The following is a 17792-nucleotide window of genomic DNA, read 5'->3' on the forward strand; positions in this document are numbered from 1 at the left end:
AACAGACTTCATACTTGCCCCTCTTTCCAGGACTCTTGCATTTACCTCCCTTACAACCCCATCCATAAACAAATTAAACAACCATGGAGACATCACACACCCCTGCCGCAAACCTACATTCACTGAGAACCAATCACTTTCCTCTCTTCCTACACGTACACATGCCTTACATCCTCGATAAAAACTTTTCACTGCTTCTCCACTTATGGAGATAATTTTGTTGTGGTCACACACACATGAGGGAGTTCCCAAAGGGAACTGGCATTAGAGATTCAGATGAATATATAGACCATCTTCAGTGTGGGAGTTGCAGCTTAGGCATGAGGGTCTTGTGATATGTTGCATTGATTTGTAGTGAAACTTTTATGTGTCCGGAAAGAGTAGTTTCAGATCGATGTATCTGTGGTGGAGAGGGATTTAAGATCCCAAGTTGGCCAATCAACTATTTAATGCATTTTGCCTCATTAGAGTGAATATATATTGTCTTGTGCTTGTTTGGGAGGCAGAGATCTGCAAGTATAGGTTAGGTTACAGAAGTCATTTTTGTTTTTTACCCTGGCCCCAAAATAAGAAAGAAAAAAATTATTTCTTGGGAATCTGTAGTGGGAGAATGCTTTTTACATGTAAGCTCAGTGTATTTCATGACTTTAAATCATTATTAGAGCAAAGTACATATTTTTCATCAATATGTAGAGTTGTCATTTGTTGTGCTTGTGAAGAATATGTTATGGTATCTAGATCATGCATTGTGTACTACAGATAAATTTTCGATAAATTTTCATCTTACTAAATCTCTGGATTATCCTTACATAAAGATTTCCAAATACTTTTAACCAGATTGTCCACATATACTGCAATAAAGGCTGTTGCTTAAAATAAGAAAAGATATATTGTACATACTTTCCTAAATGATGTGGTTCCTCTACACCGGTTTAATAATCTACTGTTCACAAAAATGCAGTTGTAGTACTGTAATATTCATCTTTTTATATTTCATTAAGGAATGACACTTCCAATCATTTGAGCAATCAACCAGTGTGTTATTCACATGTTGGCACTAAATTAGTACCTTAACCCAATAGTTCATGAAAAATATTAAAATTTAGTAATACTAAGAATTGATGTTTAACTGTATACAAGCACCACTTGTGATTGCTAAGGATATTTCACATGATGATGCCGAGGGAGTTATTATGAGCATCAGAGACATTTTGTATGCAGGCGAGGAACAATGGATGGAGGTTAAATCTTACTCAACTAAAGATCACATGTGAAGTTATTCAGTCTTAACACTTTCGCGTTGGGGACTATTCACTTAACTCGCCTTTTGTCTCCAATTTACACATGCAGGATCAAGTGTACAAACCCTTCAGTTCATTCAAACGTATCATTTTCTTACTGTTATTGTAATATCTAATACACATCACCTTGTTTAATTACCATTTAAACAGAATGGATAGTGGATGCAACTTCTGAGCTCACTCACACATCCTCATCAAGAGTACTATAAGAAAAGGATAACATGTAAAAATGCTTCTTTTATTTACTTTGTGCCCCAGGATGAAATGCTATGCAAGACTGACATGACAATTCCATTCACATCTCATCCTGTCACACAAAATGCCTTTATTAAGTGGAAATGTTTTCCTAGCATTCTTATCCACAACAAATCTAACCCTCCACAATTAACTCAATGTCAATCTCTTGTGCAGTGTACTTCTTCTATTATGCATCTTCAGCTATACTGCCATAGATTTTCATGAATAAAGGCAGCAAGTATGAATTATGTACATGTATATATATATATATATATATGTATATGTTTGTGTGCGTATATATATGTATACGTTGAAAGGTATAGGTATGTATATGTGTGTGTGTGGATGTGTATGTATATGCATGTGTATGTGGGTGGGCTAGGCCATTCCTTCATCTGTTTCCTTGCACTACTTCGCTAATGCGTGAGAAAGCGACAAAGTATAATAATAAAATAATATATATATATATATATATATATATATATATGGAAGCGGAAGTGGATCATAGGATGGGGGAGGGGGCGAAAATTCTGGGAGCCTTGAAGAATGTGTGGAAGTCGAGAACATTATCTCGGAAAGCAAAAATGGGTATGTTTGAAGGAATAGTGGTTCCAAAAATGTTGTATGGTTGCGAGGCGTGGGCTATGGATAGAGTTGTGCGCAGGAGGATGGATGTGCTGGAAATGAGATGTTTGAGGACAATGTGTGGTGTGAGGTGGTTTGATCGAGTAAGTAACGTAAGGGTAAGAGAGATGTGTGGAAATAAAAAGAGCGTGGTTGAGAGAGCAGAAGAGGGTGTTTTGAAATGGTTTGGGCACATGGAGAGAATGAGTGAGGAAAGATTGACCAAGAGGATATATGTGTCGGAGGTGGAGGGAACGAGGAGAAGAGGGAGACCAAATTGGAGGTGGAAAGATGGAGTGAAAAAGATTTTGTGTGATCGGGGCCTGAACATGCAGGAGGGTGAAAGGAGGGCAAGGAATAGAGTGAATTGGAGCGATGTGGTATACCGGGGTTGATGTGCTGTCAGTGGATTGAATCAGGGCATGTGAAGCGTCTGGGGTAAACCATGGAAAGCTGTGTAGGTATGTATATTTGTGTGTGTGGACATATGTATATACATGTGTATGGGGGTGGGTTGGGCCATTTCTTTCGTCTGTTTCCTTGCGCTACCTCGCAAACGCAGGAGACAGCGACAAAGCAAAAAAAAAAAATATATATATGGTGGGATGAAGAAGTAAGATTATTAGTGGAAGAAAAGAGAGAGGCGTTTGGATGATTTTTGCAGGGAATAGTATAAATGACTGGGAGATATATAAACAGAAAGAGGCAGGAGATCAAGAGAAAGGTGCAGGATGTGAAAAAGAGGGATAATGAGAGTTGGGGTGAGAGAATATCATTAGATTTTAGGGAGATGTTTTGGAAGGAGGTAAATAAAGTGCGTAAGACAAGAGAACAAATGGGAACATTGGTGAAAGGGGCTAATGGGGAGGTAATAACAAGTAGTGGTGATGTGAGAAGGAGATGGAGTGAGTATTTTGAAGGTTTGTTGAATGAGTTTGATGATAGAGTGGCAGATATAGGGTGTTTGGTCAAGGTGTTGTGCAAAGTGAGAGGATTAGGGAGAATGATTTGGTAAACTGAGAAGAGGTAGTAAAAGCCTTGCGGAAGATGAAAGCCGGCAAGGCAGCGGGTCTGGATGGTATTGCAGTGGAATTTATTAAAAAAGGGGGTGACTGTATTGTCGACTGGTCGGTAAGGTTATTCAATGTATGTATGACTCATGGCGAGGTGCCTGAGGATAGGAGGAATGCTTGCATAGTGCCATTGTACAAAGGCAAAGGGGATAAGAGTGAGTGCTCAAATTACAGAGGTATAAGTTTGTTGAGTATTCCTGGTAAATTACATGGGAGGGTATTGATTGAGAGGGTGAAGGCATGTACAGAGCATCAGACTGGGGAAGAGCAGTGTGGTTTCAGAAGTGGTAGAGGATGTGTGGATCAGATGTTTGATTTGAAGAATGTGTGTGAGAAATACTTAGAACAGCAAATGGATTTGTATGTAGCATTTATGGATTTGGAGAAGGCATATGATAGAGTTGATAGAGATGCTCTGTGGAAGGTATTAAGAATATATGGTGAGGGAGGCAAGTTGTTAGAAGCAGTGAAAAGCTTTTATCGAGGATGTAGGTTTGAATGTAGGTTTGTGGCAGGGGTGTGTGATGTCTCCATGGTTGTTTAATTTGTTTATGGATGGGGTTGTTAGGGAGGTGAATGCAAGAGTTTCAGAAAGAGGGGCTAGTATGCAGTCTGTTGTGGATGAGAGAGTTTGGGAAGTGAGTCAGTTGTTGTTCACTGATGATACAGCATTGGTGGCTGATTCTTGAGAGAAACTGCAGAAGCTGGTGACTGAGTTTGGTAAAGTGTGTGAAAGAAGAAAGCTGAGAGTAAATGTGAATAAGAGCAAGGTTATTAGGTACAGTAGGGTTGAGGGACAAGTCAATTGGGAGGTAAGTCTGAATGGAGAAAAACTGGAGGAAGTGAAGTGTTTTGGATATCTGGGAGTGGATTTGGCAGCGGATGGAACCATGGAAGTGGAAGTGAATCATTGGGTGGGGGAGGGGGCGAAAGTGCTGGGAGCGTTGAAGAATGTGTGGAAGTTGAGAACATTATCTCAGAAAGCAAAAATGGGTATGTTTGAAGGAATAGTGGTTCCAACAATGTTATATGGTTGCGAGACGTGGACTGAAGTTCCCATTTGTTCCCTTGTTGTACGCACTTTATTTACCTCCTTCCAAAACATCTTCTTATTCTCCCTAAAATTTAATGATACTCTCTCACCCCAACTCTCATTTGCCCTCTTTTTCACCTCTTGCACCTTTCTCTTGACCTCCTGCCTCTTTCTTTTATACATCTCCCTTGCACTACCTCGCTAACGCAGGAGACAGCGACAAAGCAAAGTAAATAAATAATAAAGAAAGAAACATATATATATATATATATATATATATATATATATATATATATATATATATATAAATATTTTTTTTTCATACTATTCGCCATTTCCCGCATTAGCGAGGTAGCGTTAAGAACAGAGGACTGGGCCTTTGAGGGAATATCCTCATATGGCCCCCTTCTCTGTTCCTTCTTTTGGAAAATTTAAAAAAAAATGAGAGGGGAGGATTTCCAGCCCACCGCTCCCTTCCCTTTTAGTCGCCTTCTACGACATGCAGGGAATACGTGGGAAGTATTCTTTCTCCCCTATATATATTTATCTATTTATTCATTTTGCTTTGTCGCTGTCTCCCGCGTTAGCGAGGTAGTGCAAGGAAACAGACGAAAGAATGGCCCAACCCACCCACATACACATGTATATACATACACGTCCACACACACCAACATATACATACCTATACATCTCAATGTATACATATATATACACACACAGACATATACATATATACCCATGTACATAATTCATACTGTCTGCCTTTATTCATTCCCATCGCCACCCCGCCACACATGGAATAACAACATCCTTCCCCCTCATGTGTGTGAGGTAGTGCTAGGAAAAGACAACAAAGGCCCTATTCGTTCACACTCAGTCTCTAGCTGTCATGTAATAATGCACCGAAACCACAGCTCCCTTTCCACATCCAGGCCCCACAGAACTTTCCATGGTTTACCCCAAACGCTTCACATGCCCTGGTTCAATCCATTGACACCATGTCGACCCCAGTATACCACATCGTTCCAATTCACTCTATTCCTTGCACGCCTTTCACCCTCCTGCATGTTCAGGCCCTGATCACTCAAAATCTTTTTCACTCCATCTTTCCCCCTCCAATTTGGTCTCCCACTTCTCCTCGTTCCCTCCATCTTTGACACATACATCCTCTTTGTTAATCCTCCTTACTCATCCTCACGAGTCCAAATCATTTCAACAAAGCCACTTCTGCTCTCTCAACCACTCTTTTTATTACCACACATATCTTTTACCCTTTCATTACTTAGTCAATCAAACCACATATATTTTATTTCATATATATTTGTCATTTCCCATATTAGTGAGGTAGTGTTAAGAACATGAGGATAGAGGACAAAGAGGATATATGCATCAGAAGTGGAGGGAACAATCACCCCGCCAATTAATACTAATTTCTCAACTGCCCATATCCCATATCTCTTGCACATGCTATCACTGCTTCACTAAATATCTCCCATTCCCCTTGCTTCATTTGCTTACAACTTTAGCTATTCTATACCCAATCTCTTCTAGTATTTCACACACACACACACACACACACCTCTTTTTTCCAAGCTCATTTCTTTCTCACCCTCTTCTCATTCATATTAGTTTCCCCTCCCAACACATTAACATCTAGGAGTCTATCTTTTGCACACCTATAAATTTGTACAGAGTCCAACACTTCTCTCTGACCAGGTTCCCTACTCATTGATGTATATTTATGCATGTCCATTTAAAAAAAAAAAAAAAAAAAAAAGTATTCCTAATCACCATACCATTTTCTGCACACAACTCCACAAGCTGTTGACTATTCATATTTCACCTCAGTAATAACCAATGTCTCCTAATTCTGCCATCAATGGCCACATTACTTACTCTTGCAATTATGACATCAATGGCCACATTACTCACTCTTGCAATTATGCCATCAATGGCCACATTACTCACTCTTGCAATTATGCCATCAATGGCCACATTACTCACTCTTGCAATTATGCCATCAATGGCCACATTACTCACTCTTGCAATTATGCCATCAATGGCCCCATTACTCACTCTTGCAATTATGCCATCAATGGCCACATCACTCACTCTTGCAATTATGCCATCAATGGCCGCATTACTCACTCTTGCAATTATGTAATCAATGACCACATTGCTCACTTGCAATTATGCCATCAGTGGCCACATTACTCACTCTTGCAATTATGCCATCAATGGCCATATTACCCACTCTTGCAATTATGTCATCAATGGCCACATTACTCACTCTTGCAATTATGTCATCAATGGCCCCATTACTCATTCTTGCAATTATGTTATCAATGGCCACATTACTCACTCTTGCAATTATGTCATCAATGGCCCCATTACTCACTCTTGCAATTATGTCATCAATGGCCACATCACTCACTCTTGCAATTATGCCATCAATGGCCACATTACTCACTCTTGCAATTATGTAATCAATGGCCACATTGCTCACTTGCTATTATGCCATCAATGGCCACATTGCTCACTCTTGCAATTATGACATCAATGGCCACATTACTCACTCTTGCAATTATGTCATCAATGGCCAAATTACTCACTCTTGCAATTATGTCATCAATGGCCACATTACTCACTCTTGCAATTATGCCATCAATGGCCACATTACTCACTCTTGCAATTATGCCATCAATGGCCTTATTACTCACTCTTGCAATTATGTAATCAATGGCCATATTACTCACTCATGCAATTGTCATCAATGGCCACATTACTCACTCTTGCAATTATGCCATCAATGGCCACATTACTCACTCTTGCAATTATGACATCAATGGCCACATTACTCACTCTTGCAATTATGCCATCAATGGCCACATTACTCACTCTTGCAATTATGCCATCAATGGCCACATTACTCACTCTTGCAATTATGCCATCAATGGCCACATTACTCACTCTTGCAATTATGTCATCAATGGCCACATTACTCACTCGTGAAATTGTCATCAATGGCCACATTACTCACTCTTGCAATTATGCCATCAATGGCCACAATACTCTCTGCAATTATGCCATCAATGGCCACATTACTCACTCTTGCAATTATGCCATCAATGGCCACATTACTCACTCTTGCAATTATGCCATCAATGGCCCCATTACTCACTCTTGCAATTATGTCATCAATGGCCACATTACTCACTCTTGCAATTATGCCATCAATGGCCACATTACTCACTCTTGCAATTATGACATCAATGGCCACATTACTCACTTGCAATTATGCCATCAATGGCCACATTACTCACTCTTGCAATTATGCCATCAATGGCCACATTACTCACTCTTGCAATTATGTTATCAATGGCCACATTACTCACTCTTGCAATTATGCCATCAATGGCCCCATTACTCACTCTTGCAATTATGTCATCAATGGCCACATTACTCACTCTTGCAATTATGCCATCAATGACCACATTACTCACTCTTGCAATTATGACATCAATGGCCACATTACTCACTTGCAATTATGCCATCAATGGCCACATTGCTCACTCTTGCAATTATGCCATCAATGGCCACATTACTCACTCTTGCAATTAATTAATTCATAACTATTATCTAATCTTCAACATCAGCATTGCTGACACTATTCAGCTGCTCCCAAAATGCCTCCTTCTAAATGGCTACGTGCATAAGCACACATAAAAATCCATTGTATGATGTTAAAAGAAGTCTCTCCATACAGTCTAAACCAGTCATTTCTCTCTTGCATTTTAACTACTTAAACAAAAAGCCTGGTAAAACCATCAAATCATTTTTCTGGATATTCAAATCCTTGGTAACAATTTGGGTGTATAAGCCATTATCAGATCTATAGTTAGACACACAAACAGTAAAAGCCTGATATCAGCATATCAGGTGTTAAGCATTCTTTATCCCATTAAAGTTTCAGGAACTAAACTAGGGAATATCTTTTAAATTCATGATGTGAATTACTATGATATTCAACATTATGCCAAGCCATTCCATTACTACATGCTTTTCTAAGTGATCTGCATGTACAGCTGGCCGATACTTTCATCCTCACTACCACGGGATTTTGTTACACTGTAAACTACAACTGCAGCCATTCTGTTAGTAATTGAAACATCAGTCCCAGCTCTCACCTTTTGATGATGTATGTGTCCCAAGTATAATGTGACCCTATTGCCACCAGAAACTGTACATGAAAAGCCCATAATAAACACTGTGCATATCTATGAAAGGGGCTTCAACTTATCTGCTGCAAAAGAATACTTATATGAAAGATAAGATCTACATGATGGCTCATTCATTTTTAGAAACTATAGTTTATCAGTGCTAATGCTGAAGGCTTTATATCCTGAACAGTAATGCAGGTAACTGAAGAGTTTGAGACGATATCTTCACATTCATGACAGCACGATAACACTTCTCACAATAAACAAGTGAAATATTCATTGGCCTTTTTCTTCAAACACACAAATACTCTAGTCAAAAGACTTCATCAAGTTTATATACAAATATACAGTATTTCTTAAATCATATTTGTAAACTGAATTAAAACTGAAAACCACTTAGTGAAACCCTCATTCTAAAACAAAAATTTTAAATGCAATCCTCAATAATAATCTACAATAATCTGATATATTTGCTTTCTACATCAGCTTAAAAAGCACATACTCCTTTTGTCAATACTCAACAATCTAAACAATACCGGGCATAATATAGGCAATGTTGTCAAGAATGTTCATAAGTGTGGCTTCTGGAACAGCACCCTGCATCTGGCTGACTTGAGCTGTGAGGCATGTAAGAGGTCCAAGTACACACAACATTGAATCAAGCAGTACTGACAGGCTTCCTGATACAGCAATTTGACCCTAAAAAACAAAAAATACAATTAGTTGATTAAGAAGTATAAGTATTGAAATGTGCTGCTAACAATGGAAGCATGCAGGAAACAATACATAGTGGATGTCAGCATTCTCGCATTAATGTCCTATGATGTGCTCAAAGTTTTTTGTAAATTTCCTTAAAAATCTACTTAAGGGTCTATAGGCACATTTTATGGTTTGAAGTTATGCCAACCTTTTGAAGAAATTAAATGACTAAAAAATACAGGTAAAAAGAAGTATTCTATATTTCCAGAGTGGAAATCAAAAATGTTTATATACATTTACAGTGGTGATCAATAAACTTGCTCTTTTTAATGATGCTGCTACAATGAGGTTTATGATTTGGTGAATATATGAATCAATTAGAAATGCAATCATGAAGAATGTAAGAACAAAAACATTATAAAATGATATAATCATGTAAACATTTCACACAAGCAGTAATGCACATCTCGTCAAATTTGCTGTTATGATGATGGTGTAAGATTCAATATTTAGTGTATTTAATGTTACTGATAAAATACTTGCAAACAAATGCATGTAAAAAACAAAAAAAATCATAAAATATCATAAACATCTATGAGCTAGCAATAGTATGCATCCCATCATACTCACTGTAATGGTCATGGTGTAAGATTTACCATCAGATGTATATATGGAAATGAGATGTTTGAGGACAATGTGTGGTGTGAGGTGGTTTGATCGAGTAAGTAACGTAAGGGTAAGAGAGATGTGTGGAAATAAAAAGAGCGTGGTTGAGAGAGCAGAAGAGGGTGTTTTGAAATGGTTCGGGCACATGGAGAGAATGAGTGAGGAAAGATTGACCAAGAGAATATATGTGTCGGAGGTGGAGGGAACGAGGAGAAGAGGGAGACCAAATTGGAGGTGGAAAGATGGGAGTGAAAAAGATTTTGTGTGATCGGGGCCTGAGCATGCAGGAGGGTGAAAGGAGGGCAAGGAATAGAGTGAATTGGAGCGATGTGGTATACCGGGGTTGACGTGCTGTCAGTGGATTGAATCAAGGCATGTGAAGCGTCTGGGGTAAACCATGGAAAGCTGTGTAGGTATGTATATTTGCGTGTGTGGACGTATGTATATACATGTGCATGGGGGTGGGTTGGGCCATTTCTTTCGTCTGTTTCCTTGCGCTACCTCGCAAACGCGGGAGACAGCGGCAAAAAAAAAAAAAAAAAAAATTATAGAAACAAGATGAAAGCCGGCAAGGCAGTGGATGTGGATGGTATTGCAGTGGAATTTATTAAAAAAGGGGGTGACTGTACTGTTGACTGGTTGGTAAGGTTATCTAATGTATGTATGACTCATGGTGAGGTGCCTGAGGATTGGCGGAATTCTTGCATAGTGCCGTTGTACAAAGGCAAAAGGGACAAAAATGAGTGCTCAAATTACAGAGGTATAAGTCTGTTGAGTATTCCTGGGAAATTGTATGGGAGAGTATTGATTGAGTGGGTGAAAGCATGTACAGAGCATCAGATTGGGGAAGTGCAGTGTGGTTTCAGAAGTGGTAGAGGATGTGTGGATCAGGTGTTTGCTTTGAAGAATGTATGTGAGAAATACTTAGAAAAGCAAATGGATTTGTGTGTATCATCTATGGATCTGAAGACGGCATATGATAAAGTTGATAGAGATGCTCTGTGGAAGGTATTAAGAATATATGGTGTGGAAGGCAAGTTGTTAGAAGCAGTGAAAAGGTTTTATCGAGGATGTTAAGGCATTCCATGTTGTTTAATTTGTTTATGGATGGGGTTGTTAGGGAGGTGAATGCAAGAGCTTTTTTTTTGGAAAGGGGCAAGTATGCAGTCTGTTGTGGATGAGAGCTTAGGAAGTGAGTCAGTTGTTGCTCGCTGATGATACAGTGCTGGTGGCTGATTCGGGTGAGAAACTGCAGAAGCTGGTGACTGAGTTTGGTAAAGTGTGAGAAAGAAGAAAGCTGAGAGTAAATGTGAATAAGAGCAAGGTTATTAGGTACAGTAGGGTTGAGGGACAAGTCAATTGGGAGGAAAATTTGAATGGAGAAAAACTGGAGGAAGTGAAGTGTTTTAGATATCTGGGAGTGGATTTGGAAGTGGATGGAACCATGGAAGTGGAAGTGAATCAAAGGGTGGGGGAGGGGGCGAAAGTTCTGGGAGCGAAGAAGAATGTGTGGAAGTCGAAAACGTTATCTTGGAAAGCAAAAATGGGTATGTTTGAAGGAATAGTGGTTTCAACAATGATATATGGTTGCAAGGCATGGGCTATAGATAGAGTTGTGCACAGGAGGGTGGATGTGCTGGATATGAGATGTTTGAGGACAATAAGTGGCGTGAGGTGGTTTGATCGAGTAAGTGATGAAAGGGTAAGAGAGATGTGTGGTAATAAAAAGAGTGTGGTTGAGAGAGCAGAAGAGGGTGTTTTGAAATGGTTTGATCACATGGAGAGAATGAGTGAGGAAAGACTGACAAAGAGGATATATGTGTCAGAGGTGGAGGGAACGTGAAGTGGGAGACCAAATTGGAGGTGGAAAGATGGAGTGAAAAAGATTTTGAGTGATCGGAGCCTGAACATGCAGGAGGGTGAACGGTGTGCAAGGAGTAGAGTGAATTGGAACGATGTGGTATACCGGGGTTGACGTGCTGTCAATGGATTGAACCAGGGCATGTGAAGCATCTGGGGTAAACCATGGAAAGTTCTATGGGACCTGGATGTGGAAAGGGAGCTGTGGTTTCGGTGCACTATACATGACAGCTAGAGACTGAGTGTAAGCGAATGTGGCCTTTGTTGTCTTTTCCTAGCGCTACCTCGCGCACATTCGGGGGGAGGGGGTTGTTATTTCATATGTGGCAGGGTGGCCACGGGAATGAATAAGGGCAGACAGTATGAATTATGTACATGTGTATGTATGTATGTGTCGGTGTGTGTATATATATGTATACGTTGAGATGTATAGGTATGTACATGTGCGTGTAAGGACGTGTATGTATATATATGTGTATGTGGGTGGGTTGGGCAATTCTTTCGTCTGTTTCCTTGCGTTACCTCGCTAACGCAGGAGACAGCAACAAATTATAATAAATAAAAATGAATATATTCTAATTATTTTGATATATCTTTCCTGCAGATCACTCAAATCTCTAAGGATCTATTTTAGGCTGAAAGATAACACAGTATCATCAAGTGTTCTACTTGCCATGAAATATATGCAACTATTCTACAAGGTTATTTAACAGGTGCCCTAATCAAAGGTAAAATGAATACTTACTTCATGTTTCTTTAGTTTCTGACCATCCTAATGAAAGCTTAAAATAAAGACTTACTTCATGTTCCTTCAGTTTTTGCCCAATGTTGTTGAGAGATTCTCCAAGAAGCTTGATATGAGCAGCAACATCAATGGGTGAGTTGCCAGTTACCTTATATGCACTTGGGGGGCTATTCTCACTCAAAGCAGAAACAGAAACTGCTCTGCTTGTTCTAGAGAGATAACAAGATACTGAAATTAGAACTATAATAACATTCAGGACAGGCAGAAAATCATAAAATCTGTTTTGTATACAAAGACCAATTTCTTTACAGGAAAGTGTTCTCCAAGCCTTCTGAGATTCTCTAGGATCCCAGGGATTAGTAACCTGTCATAACCCTGCCTACTAGTGAGGCAAATGCCTTTCATTCCATCCCAAACACCTACTTGATGCAAGAAGTCTCCTGCCTTGTTTTGAGTGCATCCATCAACAAGTTGATCACTTCACAATGAATTTTTCATCCCCTGCCTACTGGTACAAACCTGTCACAAAATTTATGGAACACAAACATGAACCAAATGGTGGTCATCAGCAGTAAAGATAAAGGCTTTTCAAAAGAGAGAAGAAGGGAGGGAAGAAGAAACCAACCCAGGAAAAATGATTGTGGAGTACTTCACCAAAGAGACAGTTCTTCATAATTCAAAACTAGAGAGCTTGCCATTATGGAAGAAGAAGAGGGTTAGAGAAACAAAAACTTTCTCATTAAGAGGATAAAGTCAGGTAAAAAACTGTGCCTTAAATTATCATTTGGCACTCTAGAATCTGTCTGAACCAAAGGTAGCAACACCTGAGTCACTCAAGACTGATCTTCAACATCTATTGTGAAGTATCATTAACAGGTCTGTTAGAGGACCATTGATGACTTCTACTGTTGATTTCCTCCAAGAAATGGTTCCTCAAAAAGGCCACCTTCTTAAAATCATAGGCTATGTTGGGCCAATCAAACAATTCTCTTGTTCCAGAAAGAGATGTCCCTTGCTAGGAGAGGTTTTCAAGCTCCCTCTACACTAAAAGATGTTCCCTCAGTAGTCTGGTAATCTCTACTAATTCTCTCAGATTTAATTGGGCATATGGAATAAAGTTCTTTAGCTGTATTGTTACATCTAAAAAAGAAAATAGGATTATTTGAAAATCTCTTTTTTATTCAATAATTCAGTTATCTATTTTTTGCCCAAAACTCAGGGTTTGAATTTATCTTCACCCAAGGGATATAATACAAAATGAGAAAGTTCTCATATCTGGACATTGTGTGTAAGCTACTAACTCTTGTCCCAGCAGCAATGGCTACCAAAAAGAGTTTTTATATGTTAATATGTAGCTGAAACATGGACATGGAATGAGTCACAAAGGTAAAGGATCCAGGCTATGGAAATGTACTATTTGAGAAGAGCATGTGGTGTGACCAGATGGAATGAACAAAGAAACTGATGGATGTATGAGAGATGTGGTATGGCAAGAAATGAAAAGGGAATGAATTGTGGAGTGGTAGAATGGATGAAACATAATACTATGATGAGGTCTGAGCATGTGGAAAGAATGCAAGACTGGGAGTTTACAATGAGAGTGTATGATAGTAAATTTAAAGGGGTTGGTATGAGAGGAAGACCACCTGTGACATGGGCAAATAGAGTGGAGGAATACTGGAGGAAGAGATATGGTGGATGAATGCATGGAATGGTGTATGCAAGGGAGACATGCAAGGACAGGGATAAGTGGAGACTCTTTTTGCCGTGGCCACCCCTTGATGGGCATCAAAGATATAGATAGAAGGAGGTTCAATGTTCATATTAAAACCCATCAAAACCAGTTCCCATATGCCACTGTTATACAGTAATACCCTGATTAGGGCTTGAGATAAGTTCTGGAAAATGGAATACTAAGCGAAACAACTCTCTATGGGGTTATTGGACCTTTGCATACATGGAGATGCATTCCTGATGATGTTATTTTTCACCCATGATATATACAGTATTGTAATGAGGGTTATAGGTATCAATAAACAAGATTATTACAGTAATATATCTTACTAGCTGAAGAATGACAAATAAACTATGTACAATACTGTATCATGAATGAAAGTCATTTGATGAAAAATGATAACTGAAGTAGAATGAGAGAAAGAGGCAGCTTGCTGATAAGACACAGTGGGTGGGGTGAAGGAGAAAAGTGAAAGGCAGTGGATATTATACAGCGCTACTCTGAATGAAGCTAATTCATCTCTGCGTCCCTGAAATTGTAATTTAGGTGATCATAAAAGTAGTGGTGGTGATGAGGGTGGTGGTGGTAGAGACAGAGATTGTGGCAAGTGGTGAGGTTTCGGTTTCTTTGGTAATACTGTAGCACTGCAAGACACTTCGGAACAGCTGATGTCTATCTATATACCTATTTATATCTCTGACACCTATTCCCAACTGGAACTCCCTTAAGGGGGGTGGTCTCAGCAATAGAGTATCCATAACTACTGAACTCCAAAGCCACTTTTTTGCCTTCAGCGCCTCACCCTTAACAGGCCACTGGCAAAGGGCAACTCTAGTGCAGTGTATGCAGAAGCTCCTACCTTATGTTCTTTTTGACTACTTCTACGTATTGGTACTGCCTAATATTCCAACCTAATTCTTCAACCAAATTTTCTACCTAATGCTCCTGCCTAAATGTTCCTATTTACTACTTTATCTACTGCTCCTCTACTATTTTGCCTAAAGGCAGGGATAATGCATAAAGCTCATCACAAGAGAATCTAGTCATGAAGAATGAGCTTTGTGAATTCAGTTTTTTCAAATGTTATGAGTGACAAGGAGAGACTGTATGTTTGTGGACAGAATGCTGGTAATGTCTACCTACAAACTGTTAGTATACATAAGCAACAATGTATTCCTTCAACATTACATTACATAACATTTTTAAATATGGCACGACAAAGCAGAAAGGTTTGATAACACACACCAGATACATTGATAGTTACTTCTCACAATAGTTGACAGTTAACCCACCACCATAACCACCACATAATCTAGCTTATGTTAGTCTACCTTCCATTTTTTTTCTAACAAACACCTCTTTGAACAAGCCACCTTTGTTACTGCTTACTCTGTATTCACCATGGCAGAAGCTTTTCTACTGTCTTCATTCTTAATAACGGTTCTAACAGTTGATGTAACCTATTTGAAAGCATCAACGACATCGACGTGACACTCGCCAGCTTCCAATCATCTACACTTATAATTTTACATCCAAGGAGAGGCTTTTCCTTGGCACTTTAGATGCACTAGCAGCACTAGACCTTGCAGACCATCTTCCTGACATGATGGGATAAAAACAGGAACAACAATAAAAGTAAAAAATGGAGCAAAGTGAGCAAAGATGTGCAATGCGTAAGTGTGACAAAATATGCACTGAACCATCAAAGAAGAGCACTTGGCACTGACTGAATGTGAACATGTGAATGGCGTCCTGATTGGATGAATGGACATAAACAAAGAGAGCTGCTATTGGTACATTGAAAGTGTTCGGACCTGTGACTTTTGACTTCTTGTATGGATTTTCATAATTTTTTCCTAGCAAAACTAGAGCTCTAAGATGCAAACAAAAACATTATAATGAAAAAGCACTATACGGAGAAGACCTAACCAAGGTATTAATGTAGTAAAAGTAGCTTTCCTTTTATCATAAAATGTCTGCAGAGAAATTCAGAGTTTCTGAAACATAAGGAAATCTGAAACTTCTAGGAAATATTGAACGAGGTTCCAGACTGACTGACATACTATCATCTAAGTGGAGATTATTATTATGTTGAAGAACTTCTAATAACCCTTGAAAGCTGAATGAACTTGGTTCACCTTCATATAGAAATAAAAGGAATTAATGTAAAAGTAGAGGATATATATGAACAAGTGAGCCAACAAACCTTCTATGGCTATGAGATGGTAATGAAGTATGTGCATACATCCTCTGAAGGGATGGTGGAGGAGGATGTCATTCATATTTTCTGTTTTCCATTATAAAATAAAAGATACACAATTAAAAGTAGGGGCTATGAACCTTAATGGTGTAGCAGTTAGCATTACCTGACCATGACACATGCAAAGACTATCAAGGAACAGATCCCCATGAAATCAAATCCTGGTCACAACAACCAATCCACAGTCCACCCAGTTGTTCATTTTGTCTCCAGGATTGGTCAATAAATTGGGTATCTGGCTTAGGTTAGGAGGAAAGCTGATGACTTGGGATCCCAAACTGTGATGAACAGAAGATGGTCTGCAATCATCTGCTGACAACTTCCAGTCAACAAGAACCTCATCCAGCAAAAGCCTTCTTTCCCTAAATAAGACATCCTTTTCCTGCTCCCACATGGAGTGCAGTCATGAGCTGTCCCCAGCCACTGAGTCATACCCAAACATTTTACACATTTGCACACATTCTTCCACTACTGAGGGATGGTAGCCTGGTCATCATCTCCTAATTATATATGAAAGCTGGTGACATTAACCCACATTGCCAGATGCCCAATACCAGAAATCACTACTCCATCAAATGCTCTAACCGCATTCAGTGGTGTAATACCACCTCCACTGCAAATTACTATAATCCATAAAATACAACTCAAAGCACTGAATGTGCAGTAACCACTAAGAAACTCCCACAATACCCTTCACACACCCACTCACCCCCAGCAAAAACATGCAACAGACAATATCAAAGAACATGCAGCTTCATCCTTCACAATCAAACTCTACTACTCCACAGGACCCCAGTGACAAACTAAACATCCCGTAACTCCACACTAATGGCATCTAAAACAAACAGATATACTCAATCAACTCCAAGAATACAAAGCTATCATAAACTTCATTCAAGAATCAAAATTACACAATATCAAGATAAGATAGACAAGAACAATAAGGAGGGCTCATAATGCATATTCACCAAACTATACCATTCTGCAACTCCAGTGACATCACAAAACAGGTTACAAACAACAACACTGCACAACTGCAATCCATTAAAATAAAATATCACAGCTCTCGACCTAGCTCTGTGGAGATTTCAATACCCATTCTGCTTTGCTTAACAATCACACCCACAGTCCCTGCATACAGGCAGTGAACACTTACTATGCAACTCTCCTACATTCTTCCCACATAGACACTAACACAATATTAACACACTTTATAACAAGATAGTTCTGCTCAGTGGATGTGGCCAGCATCCTGAGCACTGCAAGAGCCTAATAAATATAGAATGGACTCCTGGAGAACAAAACAAGTAAATGAGTATGTAAGAATATGTAGATGAGG

The 17792-nt window shown here is 39.2% G+C and overlaps 1 protein-coding gene across 2 annotated transcripts in view; it reads right to left on the reverse strand.

Moving 5' to 3' along the window:
- Positions 1-8099: 8099 nt before the first annotated feature.
- Positions 8100-17792, reverse strand: part of LOC139765616 (HMG box-containing protein 4) — an 80990-nt gene continuing 71297 nt past the window's right edge. For both annotated transcript variants that reach the window (XM_071693280.1, XM_071693279.1), the window contains exons 9-10: positions 12514-12667; positions 8100-9187 (exon numbers count right to left, since the gene is read on the reverse strand). In XM_071693280.1, the coding sequence (XP_071549381.1) occupies positions 9014-9187; positions 12514-12667 (328 nt within the window). In that variant the 3' untranslated portion in view covers positions 8100-9013. The remainder of the gene's footprint in view (positions 9188-12513; positions 12668-17792) is intronic.

Source organism: Panulirus ornatus, chromosome 55 (assembly GCF_036320965.1).
Source record: "Panulirus ornatus isolate Po-2019 chromosome 55, ASM3632096v1, whole genome shotgun sequence".
Lineage (NCBI taxonomy): Eukaryota > Metazoa > Arthropoda > Malacostraca > Decapoda > Palinuridae > Panulirus > Panulirus ornatus.